This window comes from Chiloscyllium plagiosum, unplaced genomic scaffold (genome assembly GCF_037043375.1).
Source record: "Chiloscyllium plagiosum isolate Xiang-an unplaced genomic scaffold, Cpla_swu_hap1 HiC_scaffold_24, whole genome shotgun sequence".
Taxonomy (NCBI): Eukaryota; Metazoa; Chordata; class Chondrichthyes; order Orectolobiformes; family Hemiscylliidae; genus Chiloscyllium; species Chiloscyllium plagiosum.
The window spans coordinates 50834965-50848358 of record NW_028270162.1 but is presented as its reverse complement, the minus strand read 5'-3'; the positions used below and the strand labels follow the sequence as shown (position 1 = coordinate 50848358).

At 39.5% G+C, this 13394-nt stretch overlaps 1 protein-coding gene across 4 annotated transcripts in view; it reads left to right on the top strand.

Moving 5' to 3' along the window:
• The window catches only part of LOC122562796 (oxysterol-binding protein 2-like), a 343122-nt gene that overhangs the window by 66807 nt on the left and 262921 nt on the right, over positions 1–13394 (top strand). For all 4 annotated transcript variants that reach the window (XM_088000163.1, XM_088000162.1, XM_043715996.2 and 1 more), the window contains one exon: positions 1777–1985. In XM_088000163.1, coding sequence (XP_087856289.1) covers positions 1777–1985 — 209 coding nt within the window. The remainder of the gene's footprint in view (positions 1–1776; positions 1986–13394) is intronic.

Genomic DNA, 13394 nt, shown 5'->3' with positions numbered 1-13394 from the left:
TGGAAGTAGGAAGTGTCTCCATTGCTACGTTCCTCTTCTTGAGCTATTGTGTTAGGAGCCGATGGGAATTTCTCAACAGTAAAGAATTTTTTTTTAAAAAATGTACAGATCACTACGTCTAAGCTCCTATGGTACCTTTCGAAAATTACACTGACCAGTTACTGAGTAGTTTTGGCAAAGTTGTTGTGCAGCAGGAGATTCTAATCCACATTAAGGTGAAGCAATACTGTGTGATACTTTAGAAGAATGTCATAATTTGAGACATGTGTGCTTTATTCAAAAACAAGAAGTTTCACTAATATTCAGCTGCATATATTGATGCCATAATCCAAGTCTAAATGGATGCAATTGGGAAATCCTCCTATCAGTCACTGTGTTCACTGGTGGATTTTACAGATATAACTTGTATTATATAAATATACTTCCCTCTTGAAACATTTTGCTGGAGAAATTATCTTGCTTTTATCAGCAGGCCTTGCTACAGTTCTGGATTAAGATTTTGGGAATTCTATTTTTTATTATTATGGGTCATTCTGCTATAACATGCATTTCTTCAGCGTGAATTGCCTGTAACGCAATTGACAAATTGTAGATTTTGTTTGGATAACGGATTCTGCTCAATGGGCATGGCAGTTTTCTTTTACTGATCTTCTACAGTGTGATTTTTCAATAATGGTTCAATAATGCAATTTTCTATAGCACGAGGTTGCAGAGGAAAGCAACTGTCGTGTTATAGCAGAATGGACCTGTATTTTCATAATTTCAGAAACCTTTCTCTGCTTGCCTTCAACTCATTGGTTGACACAGCCATGTCAATGCAGTATTAACATTCAGGTCACAGTAGTTGGCACTGCAAAAGCATAAAAAATTCAGCTTGCATTTGTATCACCAGTGAACTCTAAGCAGTTTTAAATCTTGTGCTTCCTCACAGTGTGTGGTGTCATGTGACCAATTTATCAGTTCTGCATGCGCTTTGCAAACTCATCAAACTTGGTTCCCAATTTTCCTTTGATGTTGTGGTAATATCTTTGAAGATCAGTTGGATAATGGTCCCAGGGCTGGCTGCTGGTTTGCTGCTGACGTCCAGATGATGTTTGTTTGAAGTGTGCAGAACCCCATACACAGCTGCTTCACTAGCACTGCAAGTGGCTGCCGCTCCAAGAGTTTAATAATGAGCTGGTAATGTAATAACTTTTACCAAATTATATCAATAATAGTTTTCTATATAAAACATAAATTGTTACTTATTTTATGTAGTTCTTTTAATACCTTTGCTTGTACTGATTTAAAAAGAAATTGGCAATCAATCTGGTCTCGGGGTTCCAACAATTCTTTTTAAGCTGAGTTGGGTGAAATGGTATTAGGTATGATGTTATTTTCTTTAGCAGCCCTGGTTCATATATGGCTTTTGCTTCTCTTCATTTTGTTATGCTAGAAAATGTTTGTTTGCGCATTGAATGAGGGTCAGCAGAATTGGGAACTTGAAGTTTGCTTTTGCTGCCTGTGAAGAGTAAACAGATTAGGGCAGTATGAAAAGGAGCCTTGAACCTGTGAATTGCTACCCTGTGTGAGTCACGAGAAAGTCAAAGACAATTTGGTAACGTAGGTAATGAAGCTTCCTCCATAAGAATCAATAAGTTTCTGCAATATATTCTGCCAGTTATAAGTGAGCTACTGGATATTTGAATGCCTGAAGGAGGTTGTGATTAGTGATTAGACACACATGCAACATTGGTAAGATTATTCACTGTGCCATATTTACTTATGTTTTTCCAGGACCCAGGCAGAGATGGGGCACACGTGCAGAGGAACGATTAACTTGGCAACCACCCACATCGACATTGAGGACTCCTGCACCTTTGTGCTGTCAGATAGTGGACGCACATACCACCTGAAAGCAAGCTCTGAGGTGGAGCGGCAACACTGGGTGACAGCACTTGAACTGGCCAAATCCAAAGCTATTCGGATGATGAACAATCAGTCAGGTAGCATCTGTGGAGCACTGCTTAACATGTTATCATGTTTTACATTATAATTGTTATTTTGACATTTGGCATCAGAGGAACTGAGAACCATTCATAAGGAATGTGATGGAATGAAGCAAAATAGTATTGTGACCAAATGAAATGGTTTTATTCAGTTTAAATGTGGGCAACACTGGAAAAGTATAATTTATTGTGTAACCCTCAGTGATCTTAGAATGTAGCACTCTGTGAGATCATCTTATTCTTTTGGTGATGATGCTTCCACAATAGTCTTCGACAGACGATTTCTGGTTATTGACTGAGAATTTTACAGTAAAGTGAAGTGATGTGTTACTCAGAATTTGTTTTCATGAGTGTGTGCGTGTGAACTGGAAGTCCTATTATTAAGGAGTGAAGGTTTGTGAATGCTTTGATTCATGCCCAATATGAATCTGGACCTGGATTTAATATTGTGGTTGGAGAATGATAGCATCGCTTACTGAATCCGTACATTTGAGTTTATATAGTTGAAGCAGGAATTTTCCTGCCTTGTAAACTGAATTTGAACTAAAGGCAGAGGGCAGAGGTTGGTAAATGGAGAGTGACCATTTCAAACAAGAGTATGTGAAAATGAGCACTGACTTTGAGCAACGGTTGCTAGGAGTGTGCTGCCCTCTTGTCAGCAGGTGAGCTGTGTTTGGCAATATAAATTGATTGTTGTATTGTGTATAGAATGTGGAACAATTGCTTCACCACTGACCACAAAATCTGAGTCGATATGTAGAGAATAATAAAGGAAGCAGTGTGGTCAGTTTGTAAAGGTTCTCAAGTTTAATCTCTGTCGAGTTGGCAAGTCTCAGCCCAAGTGACATTAGGTGACTCTACAGTTGCCTGCTGCAGACTGAGGTTGGAGGGCAAACTGACCTGATTATCCAAATCAGAGCACTATCTGCATATTTGTCGTGCATTTTTCTGGATAATGAGAATGGTTCAATAGGTATTGGAATTGTACGAAAGAAAGGAGGATACGTGAGATGAAGATAAAGAAATTTTGGATGGTACAATTCAAAATTTGAGTGGTATCTTGAAATATGTCAACTAATCACCAACCATCCAATATTTTGAAAAATACTTCAATTTTTCCCCCATTTCTAGATCTTAAGGAAGTGATGTATTATTTAAGGTTTATATTATCAGCAAAGCCAGCATTTAAATTTTAAAATGATAATGTGTTATCTGACCTGTGCCTAGTTTGTCATTGATTTCTTCTGGTTTCTTCTTTGTATGTGGCCCAGTGCTTTGAATGTAGTTTAGGGAAACAATGACTACACTTTGACTTGAAGCCAATGCATTAAAATGACAGCAATAAAGCTTTGCTGTTGGACATTGCAATAACTCCCTGTTTTTGTTATTTTAAGCTATGATAGTAGTTTTGACCCTGAGAATTCATTGCTATTTCTTAATGGCCAGTCACATTACAACATCAAAAATGTGCTGTAAGTTGTTACAGGAAAATGATAGTGTAGTAGGAATGAAATACTTCTTTATTTGCTGAATATCCCTTGATGACATAGGTGTATCAGAAGCTTTGCACTTGATTGGATCTGGACTGTGGTGCTACCAACCTGCAAAACTTCTCCAGAGCATTCTGCACTAGAAATTCTTGTTCAATCAATTTGGCCTCTCAGCGTAAAAAAGTTATGGAAATACATATATTTAGCCAGTAATAATGTTAGGGCAAGCATGTCAAATGTTTGTTGATGGCTTAGTTTGTTTAAAAATTTAGAGCACAATGATTCGAAACAGTGCCCCAGTATTCTCGAGCTTGCCATGATTTGAGGATACCTCCAGATGGTGCTACTCTGCTGCTGTTGCCGCTGAGTAATAACTCATAATTTTGAACAAATAAAATAACAGCAATAACCCAGTGTTAGGTTCTGTGACATTAATTAGTTAAGGATCCATCTGGGAAGGATGGTCACTTTAAAAAGCAGTTCAGTTTACTTTTCATGAGGTAGCAGCCTTGAAGAGTGGATACTGCAATTTATGCTCAACTTAGATTTCACACATCATTTGTATTCACTTAAAATAATACTGAGATACAAGGTCTTTGTAACTGGTTAACTTTGATTTATATAAATAATAATGATAATCATAAAAATTGTGCAAGTACCCATCAAGAAAAGCTGTCACATTTCTAGGAAAATGAAAAATAAACAAATTGACTTATGAATGACATTGTAGGATGCTAAATGATGATTGGCATCTAGAAATAGCACAACAGTGTTGCTTTGTATCCTTTATTGTAGATAGGTGATTATAACCAGTGTGTACAGTCAGCTCTCTTTATGTACTAGATTGTTAAATGTGCTCATCGTGTGATCCTCGCATTTATGTATTGTAAACTATTCTTTCCAGCTTTATTCTTGTACATTTTGTTTGAATATTAATCTGTGCTTCATTGTCATTCATGTATTTAATTTTATTCTGTTTCATTTTCCTTGAGTTTGCATTGTTAAATAAATATTTTGAGAGTTCATTCTGCTCTGTTTGCTTGTCACTTATTATGTATGTGTGTAGAGATATATATATATATATATATATACATGTATTTTATATATGTGTTTGTGTATGTACATTTATGCACATTTTTTCTTTTGGTTTGGTGTATGTTTGTAATGTATGATTTTTTTATTAGAAGACAAACTGTATTCAGACAAGACTGATGTCCTAACATTACATTCACTGTCATGGCACAGTAGGTCTGCTTGCTATAGCAAACATTCCTTGTTTGATATCAGGAGACAATAATGCACAGGAAGCATAAACAATTAAAGAGTAATATTGCCCGTGGTTAGGTTGCATTATGACTTGGAGGGTCACATGAGCATGCATGGATACTATTAAGTGTATAGAGCTGGGAAGAGAGAACATTCATGCAAACTGCCACCTATCCACATCAGGCCTTTCGGAAGCTGTTTGACATCCAGTGTAAGAAATGAAATAAGTTCCATATGAGCCAAATCTTCTGCCAATTTCTGCAGAGAAAGAGCCCACAAATAACAATGAGATGAATGAACAATTGATTTTTTGGTGGTATCGACTGAGAAGGGATGTTGGTCCAGGGAAAGCTAAATTCCTGAATAGTAATTTTGTATTGCTAATGACTAATTGATCAGGTACTTGGAGATAGCAAGAACTGTAGATGCTGGAAAGTCAGAATTGTCAAAGTTGGAGCTGGAAAAAACACAGCGGGTCAAGCAACATCAGAGGAGTGGGGAGCCAACGTTTCAGGTTGGAACTTTTCATCCTGACCTGCTGAGCTTTCTCCAGCTCCACGATTGATCAGGTCCAGAAAGCTTCAATTTGACAGGTTATCTAGGATGTATCTTTTTTTTTAAAAAAGTCAATCTATTTGAAATTGGTTCATGTTTCAGGCAAGAATCCTACACAACATATTATTGTAAATATCAATCTGTTGTTGCAATTGGCAGATACCCCTGCATGAGGGCAAACAGGTCAAGCACAGTGTCTGGGTATTTGTTCATGCATTGAAATGAAGAGTTTTGGGAAGGTTGAGAGTATTGATTTTGTATCTTTAAAATTGTTCCTCAATGTTATCATTTAAGATTCTTCCGAACAGTTTACTGTGTTTGGAGAGATCCGGTGCCAGCAGTAAGCTTACAATGTTTGCTGGAACCAGGGTTTTTCTTGTTCCACAGCTTTCAAAAGAGCAAGATTATCTTTTTAAATGTGAAAAACAGACTCCAGAAGCAACTGCACTTGGGAGAGAGGAAAAACACCATAACACCATTAGACATGTGGGCAGAAATAGGCTATTCAGCCCATTTAGTGTGCTTGACCATTCAATGAGATCATGGCTGATCTGATGATCCTCCACTCTACTGCCTTTTCCCCATAACCCTTGATTTCCTTACTGATTAAAAATCTGTATCTCTCAGCCTTAGAATCATAGAGATATACAGCATTGAAACAGATCCTTCAGTCCAACTCGTCCATACTGACCGAATATCCTAACCTATCTAGTCCCATTTGCCAGCACTTTGCCCATATCCCTCTAAACCCATCGTATACCCATCCTTGCTTTTTAAGTGCTGCAATTTAATGATCCAATCTCTACAGCTCTCTGCAATAAGGATTTCCACCTAATCACTATTCTCAGAAAATAAATTCCTTTTCATCTCTGTCCTAACTGGACAACCCCTTTACTCCGAAGTTATGCCCTCTGGTCCGAGACACTCCCATAAGGAGGAATAACCTTTCCACATATACCCTGTCAGTCCCTTAATAAACTTTTGTGTTTCAATTCACCATTCTTCTAAACTCCAATGAGCACAGACCCAACCTACTCAACTGTTCCTTGTCACACAGTTTCACCATATCTGTGACCCTTCTCTGGACTGCCTCCAATGTCAGTATATCTTCTCTGAGATAAGGGGAACAAAATTGCTCAGCTTATTCCAGCTGTGATATGACTATTGTCTTGTACAGTTTTAGCAGACCTCCCCATTTTTAACACTTCATTCCCTTTGAAATAAAGGCCAACATTCCCTGAAAACCCACAAAGCTATCATTTGAAAAAAATCTAATTTATATTTTGTAAGAAATTACCCAAAATAAGAACAAAATTGTATTTCTCTGACATCATTCTTAACTGGAAGTCTTCCCCAAGTGCTCAACAATTAAGTCCTTTTTAAGAGTAATTACAGTTGTAGAAACAAGACTTAAAAATAGGAATATAATTTTTACCTTATCGTGGCTTTTGTTGGGCATTCAAGTAGCAATTGACTGCCTTTTTCATGTAAATCCACACTGTTTCATCAAAATAGAATGGGGCTGCTGAATTGAACGAAGTAGCCATTGTAAGCTGATCATATCTATTCTGAGGTATGGACAATATCTGACTGCAAAACTGTCAGCCAATATTTGTTTGATGCCAAAGCATAACTGAGGGTCTTTCTATCAGAGGTGTATAGTGGAGCATCTGTTTTAGACAGCCACTTGGTACCATAAAGCAATGTGTGGCTCAGTGGATTATCTGTGTTTAACCTGCCAAAATTTTGTACAATTAACCAATTTTGTACAATTAATTGTGAGAATTGGCAATTAACAGCTGATTATAGACATTCAGGTTTTTGTCTGTCTAGGATGTTTGGACTGGTTGGTTTAAGGGACACATCTGGTGAGTTTTGTGGTGGGTAGAGCCAGGCACACGGACATGTGGAGGACTGAAACATGTGGTGCACATGCAGCTGCAAGAGGTTGTCAGAGTGGTGTTTTGGTGAAAGAAATAACAGTGAATGGTAAAAAGAGCTTGACCTCAAAAGTTATCCTGGCTGGGGTGATTGTGCCTTAGCGAAGAATGGGATGAAGAAGGATTCTGGGAAGCCAACCCTAATTTTCCAGGGAAGGTAACAATAGCAAAGGAAAAACATACACTGCTGCGAAGATTAGTGGTAAACAAAAGAAGAGATGAGGACAGAAGTGCAGGAAATGGGTCAAACACGGCTGTTAACCACGGTGGTGGGCAAGCCTTGGTTGAGGAAAAAGGTGGACATTTCTGAAGCCCCCTGTGGAAAGTGGCATTAGCAGAACAGATGCTAATGGAGAAACTGGGAGAATGGAATGGAGGCAGGGTGTGAGGATGTAGAGTCCAGGTAACTGTGGAAATGATTTAGGTGATTTTTCCAGGTAGAATCAAAGACCTCCTGAGACTACCTTGATAGGGGGTGGATTTGTAAGGGGATTACATGTCCATAGTGAAGAGGAGGCTGCTGGAGCCTATGAACTGGTAATTCAGAAGAATAGTGGATGTAAGTGGGAAGGAATTGGACAACGGGATTAAAAACTCAAATCGAGGTAGGAAGAAATGAGTTCCATAGGGCAGGAATAGGTAGATGCAATGTGTCTTTAGTCACAGGAGAGGTCCCAGAGGACTGGAGAATAGCCAATGCTTTTCCTTTGTTTAAGAAGGCAACAGATAATCCAGGAAATTAGAGGCCAATGAGTGTTAGGTCAATGGAAGGGAAATTTATTGGAGGAGAATAGGAGGATTAGGATTTACTCACATTTGGAAAAATATGGAACTGTTGGTAGTCGACAGCATGGCTTTGTGCTGTCATGTCTCACAAACTTGATTGCATTTTTTTGAGGAAGTGACAAAAATGATTGCGGGCAGGGTGGTAGATGTTGTCTGTATGAACTCTAGTAAGACCTTTTGACAAGGTCCTTTATGACAGGCTGATACAAAAGGTGAAGTCACATGGGATCCATGATGAGCTGGTAAGATTGCAAAACTGGGTTTATCACAGAAGACAAAGTAGCAGAGGAAGAGACTTTTCCGAGTTAAGGTCTGTGACCAGTGGTGTTCTGTAGGAATCGATGCTGGGACGCCTGTTGTTTGTAATGTATTTAAATGATTTTGAGAAAGATGTAGGTAATTTTCAGATGACACCAAGATTGGAGGAGCTGCAGATAGTGAGAAGGATTGGTAGACAATACAGCAGGATATAGATAGGCTGGAGATTTGAGTGGAGAAATAGCAGATGGAGTTTAATCCAGACAAATGGAGGGTAATCCATTTGGAAGATCTAATGCAGGAGGGAATCATAAAGTAAATGGCAGACCCATTTGTAGCATCAACATAGACATAAGGTGGTGAAGAAACTACATAGTATGCATACCTTCATTGGTCAGGGCAGAGTATAAAAATTGGCAAGTTATGTTGCCATTGTATAGAACTTTACTTAGGCCATATTTGGAATATTGTGTACAGTTTTGGTTACACACTACCAGAAAGATGTGGAGGCTTTGGAGAGGGCACAGGAATGGTTTACCAGGATGTGCCTGGTATTAGTTATGAGGAGACAAACTTGGTTTGTTTTCACTTGAATGTCGAAGTAAGCGGAGAGACCTGATGGAAGTTTACAAAATTATGAGAGGCGTGGATACAATGAAATGAATAGTTGGGGTCTCTTTCCCAGGGTAGAATTGTCAAAAAGGGACATAAGTTTAAGGTAAAAGGGGGTAAGTTTAAAGGAGATGTGAGAGGCAAGTTTTTTTTGTACAGAGGGTTGTAAGTGCCTAGAATATGCTGCCAGAGGAAGTGGTGGAAATGGATACATTAGCAACATGTAAGAGGCACCTTGACAGATATATGAATAGGTAGAAAATAGAGGGATACAGACTTCATAGAAGCAGAAGGTTTTTAGTTTAGAAAGGTGGGCCAAAGGGTCTATTCCTAAGCTGTGCTATTCTTTGACAGTTTCTGGTGTTATAAAAGGTAGATTTCAAGGCGATAGTATTACTTTAGAAATAAATACTGAGTCAATTAGACAAAAACCGCGGACTGGCAAAAGCAATTCCCAATTAGTCTTGTGTTTTACATTTATGTTTGTTGTTGTATTCCCAGGCCAGTTTTTACACACCTTTAGCTTTACACAGCTCTCTCCAGACTGAGATTGCTTAAATAAAGAAAAATAATCGAAAAGGTTTGGGTGGAAATTAATACCATTTCTCAAAGTGAGATTGGAGGCAGAGGTACCAGGGACACTCATTTTGGTGGGAACTCAGCTACCTTTACCTCTACCCTAATTAAGTCCAGGATGGCAAAACCTCCCTGTCCACTGCCAGGTTGAGGGTTTTAAGTAAGCGATTAATGCTCACTGAAGAGCCCATCCCACTGCTTGATACATAGCCAAGAAAGCCTGAAAAGCAAGTCTTGAGTATTGGGGCACAAAGGGGTGCCCTTATTGTCAGAAAGTCCAATTCAGGGACAAACCATCCCTCTGCCTATGCCATGGAGTTTGAGCACCACTCTGCCTTCATTCAGCTGAGGACTCAGTTACTCACCAATCCTGGGTCTCTGGTGCATTAACGGCAGCCAACATTGCTTCCTGCTGAGGCCAGTCTGATTAGGCAGGAGCTTGTGGAGTGGAATCTCCCATTCTTGATCTGCGATTTGCTGGTGAGGACACAGTTGATCGATCTTTATTTTCTAATTTGTACGTTGAATGTGGCATTGCTAAGCTAGGCCCAATATTTATTGCCCATCCTTCAGTTAAGAGTTAGTCGAGTTGTTGTGGGTCTGGAGTTACATGTGGGTCAGACCAGGTAATGATTGCAGAGGGCAGAAGTGAACCAGATGGACTTTTACAACAATCCATGGTCACCACTGGGCTAGTTTTCTACTCCAGATTTTTAATGAATTCTGCCATAATAGACTTCGAGCCCATGCTCTCAGATCATTAACCTGGGGTTTTGGATTACTAATCCAGCGACATTGCCACTATGCCACTGCCTCTCCCTTTTGCTTCATAATGTCTTGAAGTTCCCACATTTCCTTATCCTTCTAGGTTTTGCTGACCTTGTACCTTTGGACAGGAGCAGTATCTACTGTCCCTCCTTTGCTAGCCCTTCTCTGCACTGCTTAGCTGATTGACACACTCCCCATTCCACTGTCTCCATTTGTGCTTTCCACAGTACATGACTGTGTTATTATCCATTCATTCCTCTTCCTCTTGTCTGTTTTCAGGTTGTTCTGCACTGAATTCTGTCTGCTCCTCACAACAATGTCTGCCTGCCTCATTGTTTACTACTTTTCTAAGTATTGTACCATTTGCAAACTTTGAATTTGGTGTACAGGGTGTAATTTCAAAGTCACTAGCGTATATGAAAAATACCAGTGGCCTGAAGACCAACTTTTAGAGATGATGCTTTTTTTCCCCGATCCAAAAAAATATTGTTCACCACTATTTTCTGTGTTTTGTTCCTTTGCTAATTTCATAAACATGCTGCCACCAGTCCTTTAACCCTATGGTCTGCAGTTTTCCAAACTTCTATTTTAATTTCACCCACACTGCAGATTTGGTTCCAGGATCATCTGACATTTAATAAGGATCTGGGGCTGTATTGCATTGTGCAGCATAGCATTTTGGACACTAGAGGTCTTCAGTACATCATAGACTGGACAGAAATTTTCAAGGCAATAATAAATTTTAGTCTTTTATTTCCAAACAGGAGTGTGTGAAGCAGGAGGAGACCAAAGGAATGGGGAAAATGAGAACTGTCCTTGGAGAACTTTGCAGTCATGCTTAGCATGAGCCACACGCGACTGGGGAAGGATGTTGAGTGCTGCAGCAGATTGATAAAATAGCTGAATGGCCTCCAAGTTCATCCTTTTTGTTTACTTAAATAAACTTATCTCAGGTTTTAGGAAGTTGCCAGCAACATCCTTTCAGATGCTCTGAATTTTGAAATTTAGAGAGCTAGATTGTGAGGTCAAATTACTTCCATTCCGTTGAAATCCAAATAGACAATTAAATAGAGAACCAAACCTTGCAAGCCATCCACAAGCAGGAAAACAGATAGCTAAACCTGTGAATTAGAGCAGTGTGCCAGCAGCAGCATACACACTGCCAGTCCATCTGTCCCGACCACTATCTTAACAAGGGGAGACATTGGATGGGTGAGCTGCCTGTGACCCAACTGAGGCTCTTAGTAGGCAATTAATGGTAGGCTTCATCCCACCATCGCCCTCATATATTAGGCTTTGGGAGAGGCTTATACCCAACATATAGTGTAATGGTATTATCCTTGGGGACTGATGGTCACTGAAAGTGGAGACTCGCCCTTCTTGGTCCCTCTATCTTAAGGGTATGTCCCCATCACCTGCGCGACTTGCCTCCCACCCAACCTGCTAGGGTCCATCAGGCTTGCCCCAGGAAACATCTCCAACTGATTTAAAAGCCTGGGTTCATTGCTGAACAGTGTCTCCTTGACCTACCTGCAACACTAGTAGTGGCCACTAAGTGAAGATGGCAGGGATACCTATCCAGAAATTTATGCTGATGTAGGGAAGTCTGCCATCAGTACAGTTGGATGAGTCCAGAACAAGGGAGCATAACTTCTGTAACAGCGATGGCATGTTTAAGGGTGATAGAAAGCATTTGTTAACACAAAACTAGCGACTTTAAAATTATATCCTGTATACCAAATTCCAAGTTTGCAGATGGTACGATACAGTTGGTAGTGTAAGTGGGCAGATGTTATCATGAGGAGCACACTGAGGGAATTTCTGAAGATCTCAGGACCCAAAATGTTATTTTTTTTATTATTAGATTTCCTACAGTGTGGAAACCGGCCCTTCGGCCCAACAAGTCCACACCGAGCCTCCGAAGAGTAACCCACCCAGTCCCACTAACTAATGCACCTAACACTACGGGCAATTTAGCATAGTCAATTCACCTGACCTGCACATCTTTGGACTGTGGGAGGAAACCGGAGCAAACCCACGCAGACATGGGGAGAATGTGCAAACTCCACACAGACAGTTGCCCAATGTTGGAATCGAACCTGGGACCCTGGTGCTGTGAGGCAGCAGTGCTAACCACTGAGCCACCGTGCTGCCCTAATCTGTGTTTCCTCCCCACAGATGTTGCCAGACCTACTGCGTTTTTCAGCAATTTCTGTTTTTGATTGTTTCAGATCTCCAGTAATCCCAGTTTTTTGTTTCATTTAAGTTACAGATCAACCTTGATTTAATAAAATGATATAACATGCTTGAGTTGCTGAATGGCCAAGAGCTTTTTCCTGTGTATTATTAATATAAAATTCAACTGTTTTCTTGTTTCTTTTCACCTACAGCTGTATATTTTTATGTGAGCAGGTCTCTACTGCATTTTTTTCTAGAAATTACCAACCTACAGCATGTTTAAGAAATGTCAGTGGTCAACATAACCATTCTTTCTTGCAGACACCAACTGAGATTTTCCCTGGCTACTCTGATCTTTTTCAGAGACCAAATTTCTTTCTGGCTAGTTCATTTATTAGTAGTACTGTCGCATAGGAACAGTATCTTCTGTATTTGTGCTGACAGATGGGTTATTTGGGCTCTCACACAAACAAAATTAGAATAATTTACCAATGTATTCAACTCTCCATTAAATTTTAAAGCCATAACACACAAGGAAAGCGGTAATTTCCTGGACACTGCAGAATTTAAAATGGCATAAGACAACAGGCATAAGATAACAGACCCACACTTCTACACTTGGAAAGCTATCACCCTAAGAACATCTTCCACAGACTAGTGAGGTCATAGTTATTGCAAGTCAATTATATGTAATCAAAACTAGAGCACTTTAACCAAGTAATTACAATCCTATTTACTCTACCCCACTGCTAGACCTCAATCTGAGATTTAATTTTGGTAATGGACAGTTTTTATTACAATATGAACCACCACATTTTTTCCCAAGTTTAGTAGCTCCCGAACTTATAGCTCTAATCTAGGATTTGCAAGGAATTCATTACTTCAGTGATTCAACGTTTTATTGGATCCCAGTTAGCTCAGTTTAAAACTGTTCTGACTCTTTTGTGACCTTCCTTTCCCAGTATAACCCTCCTTCA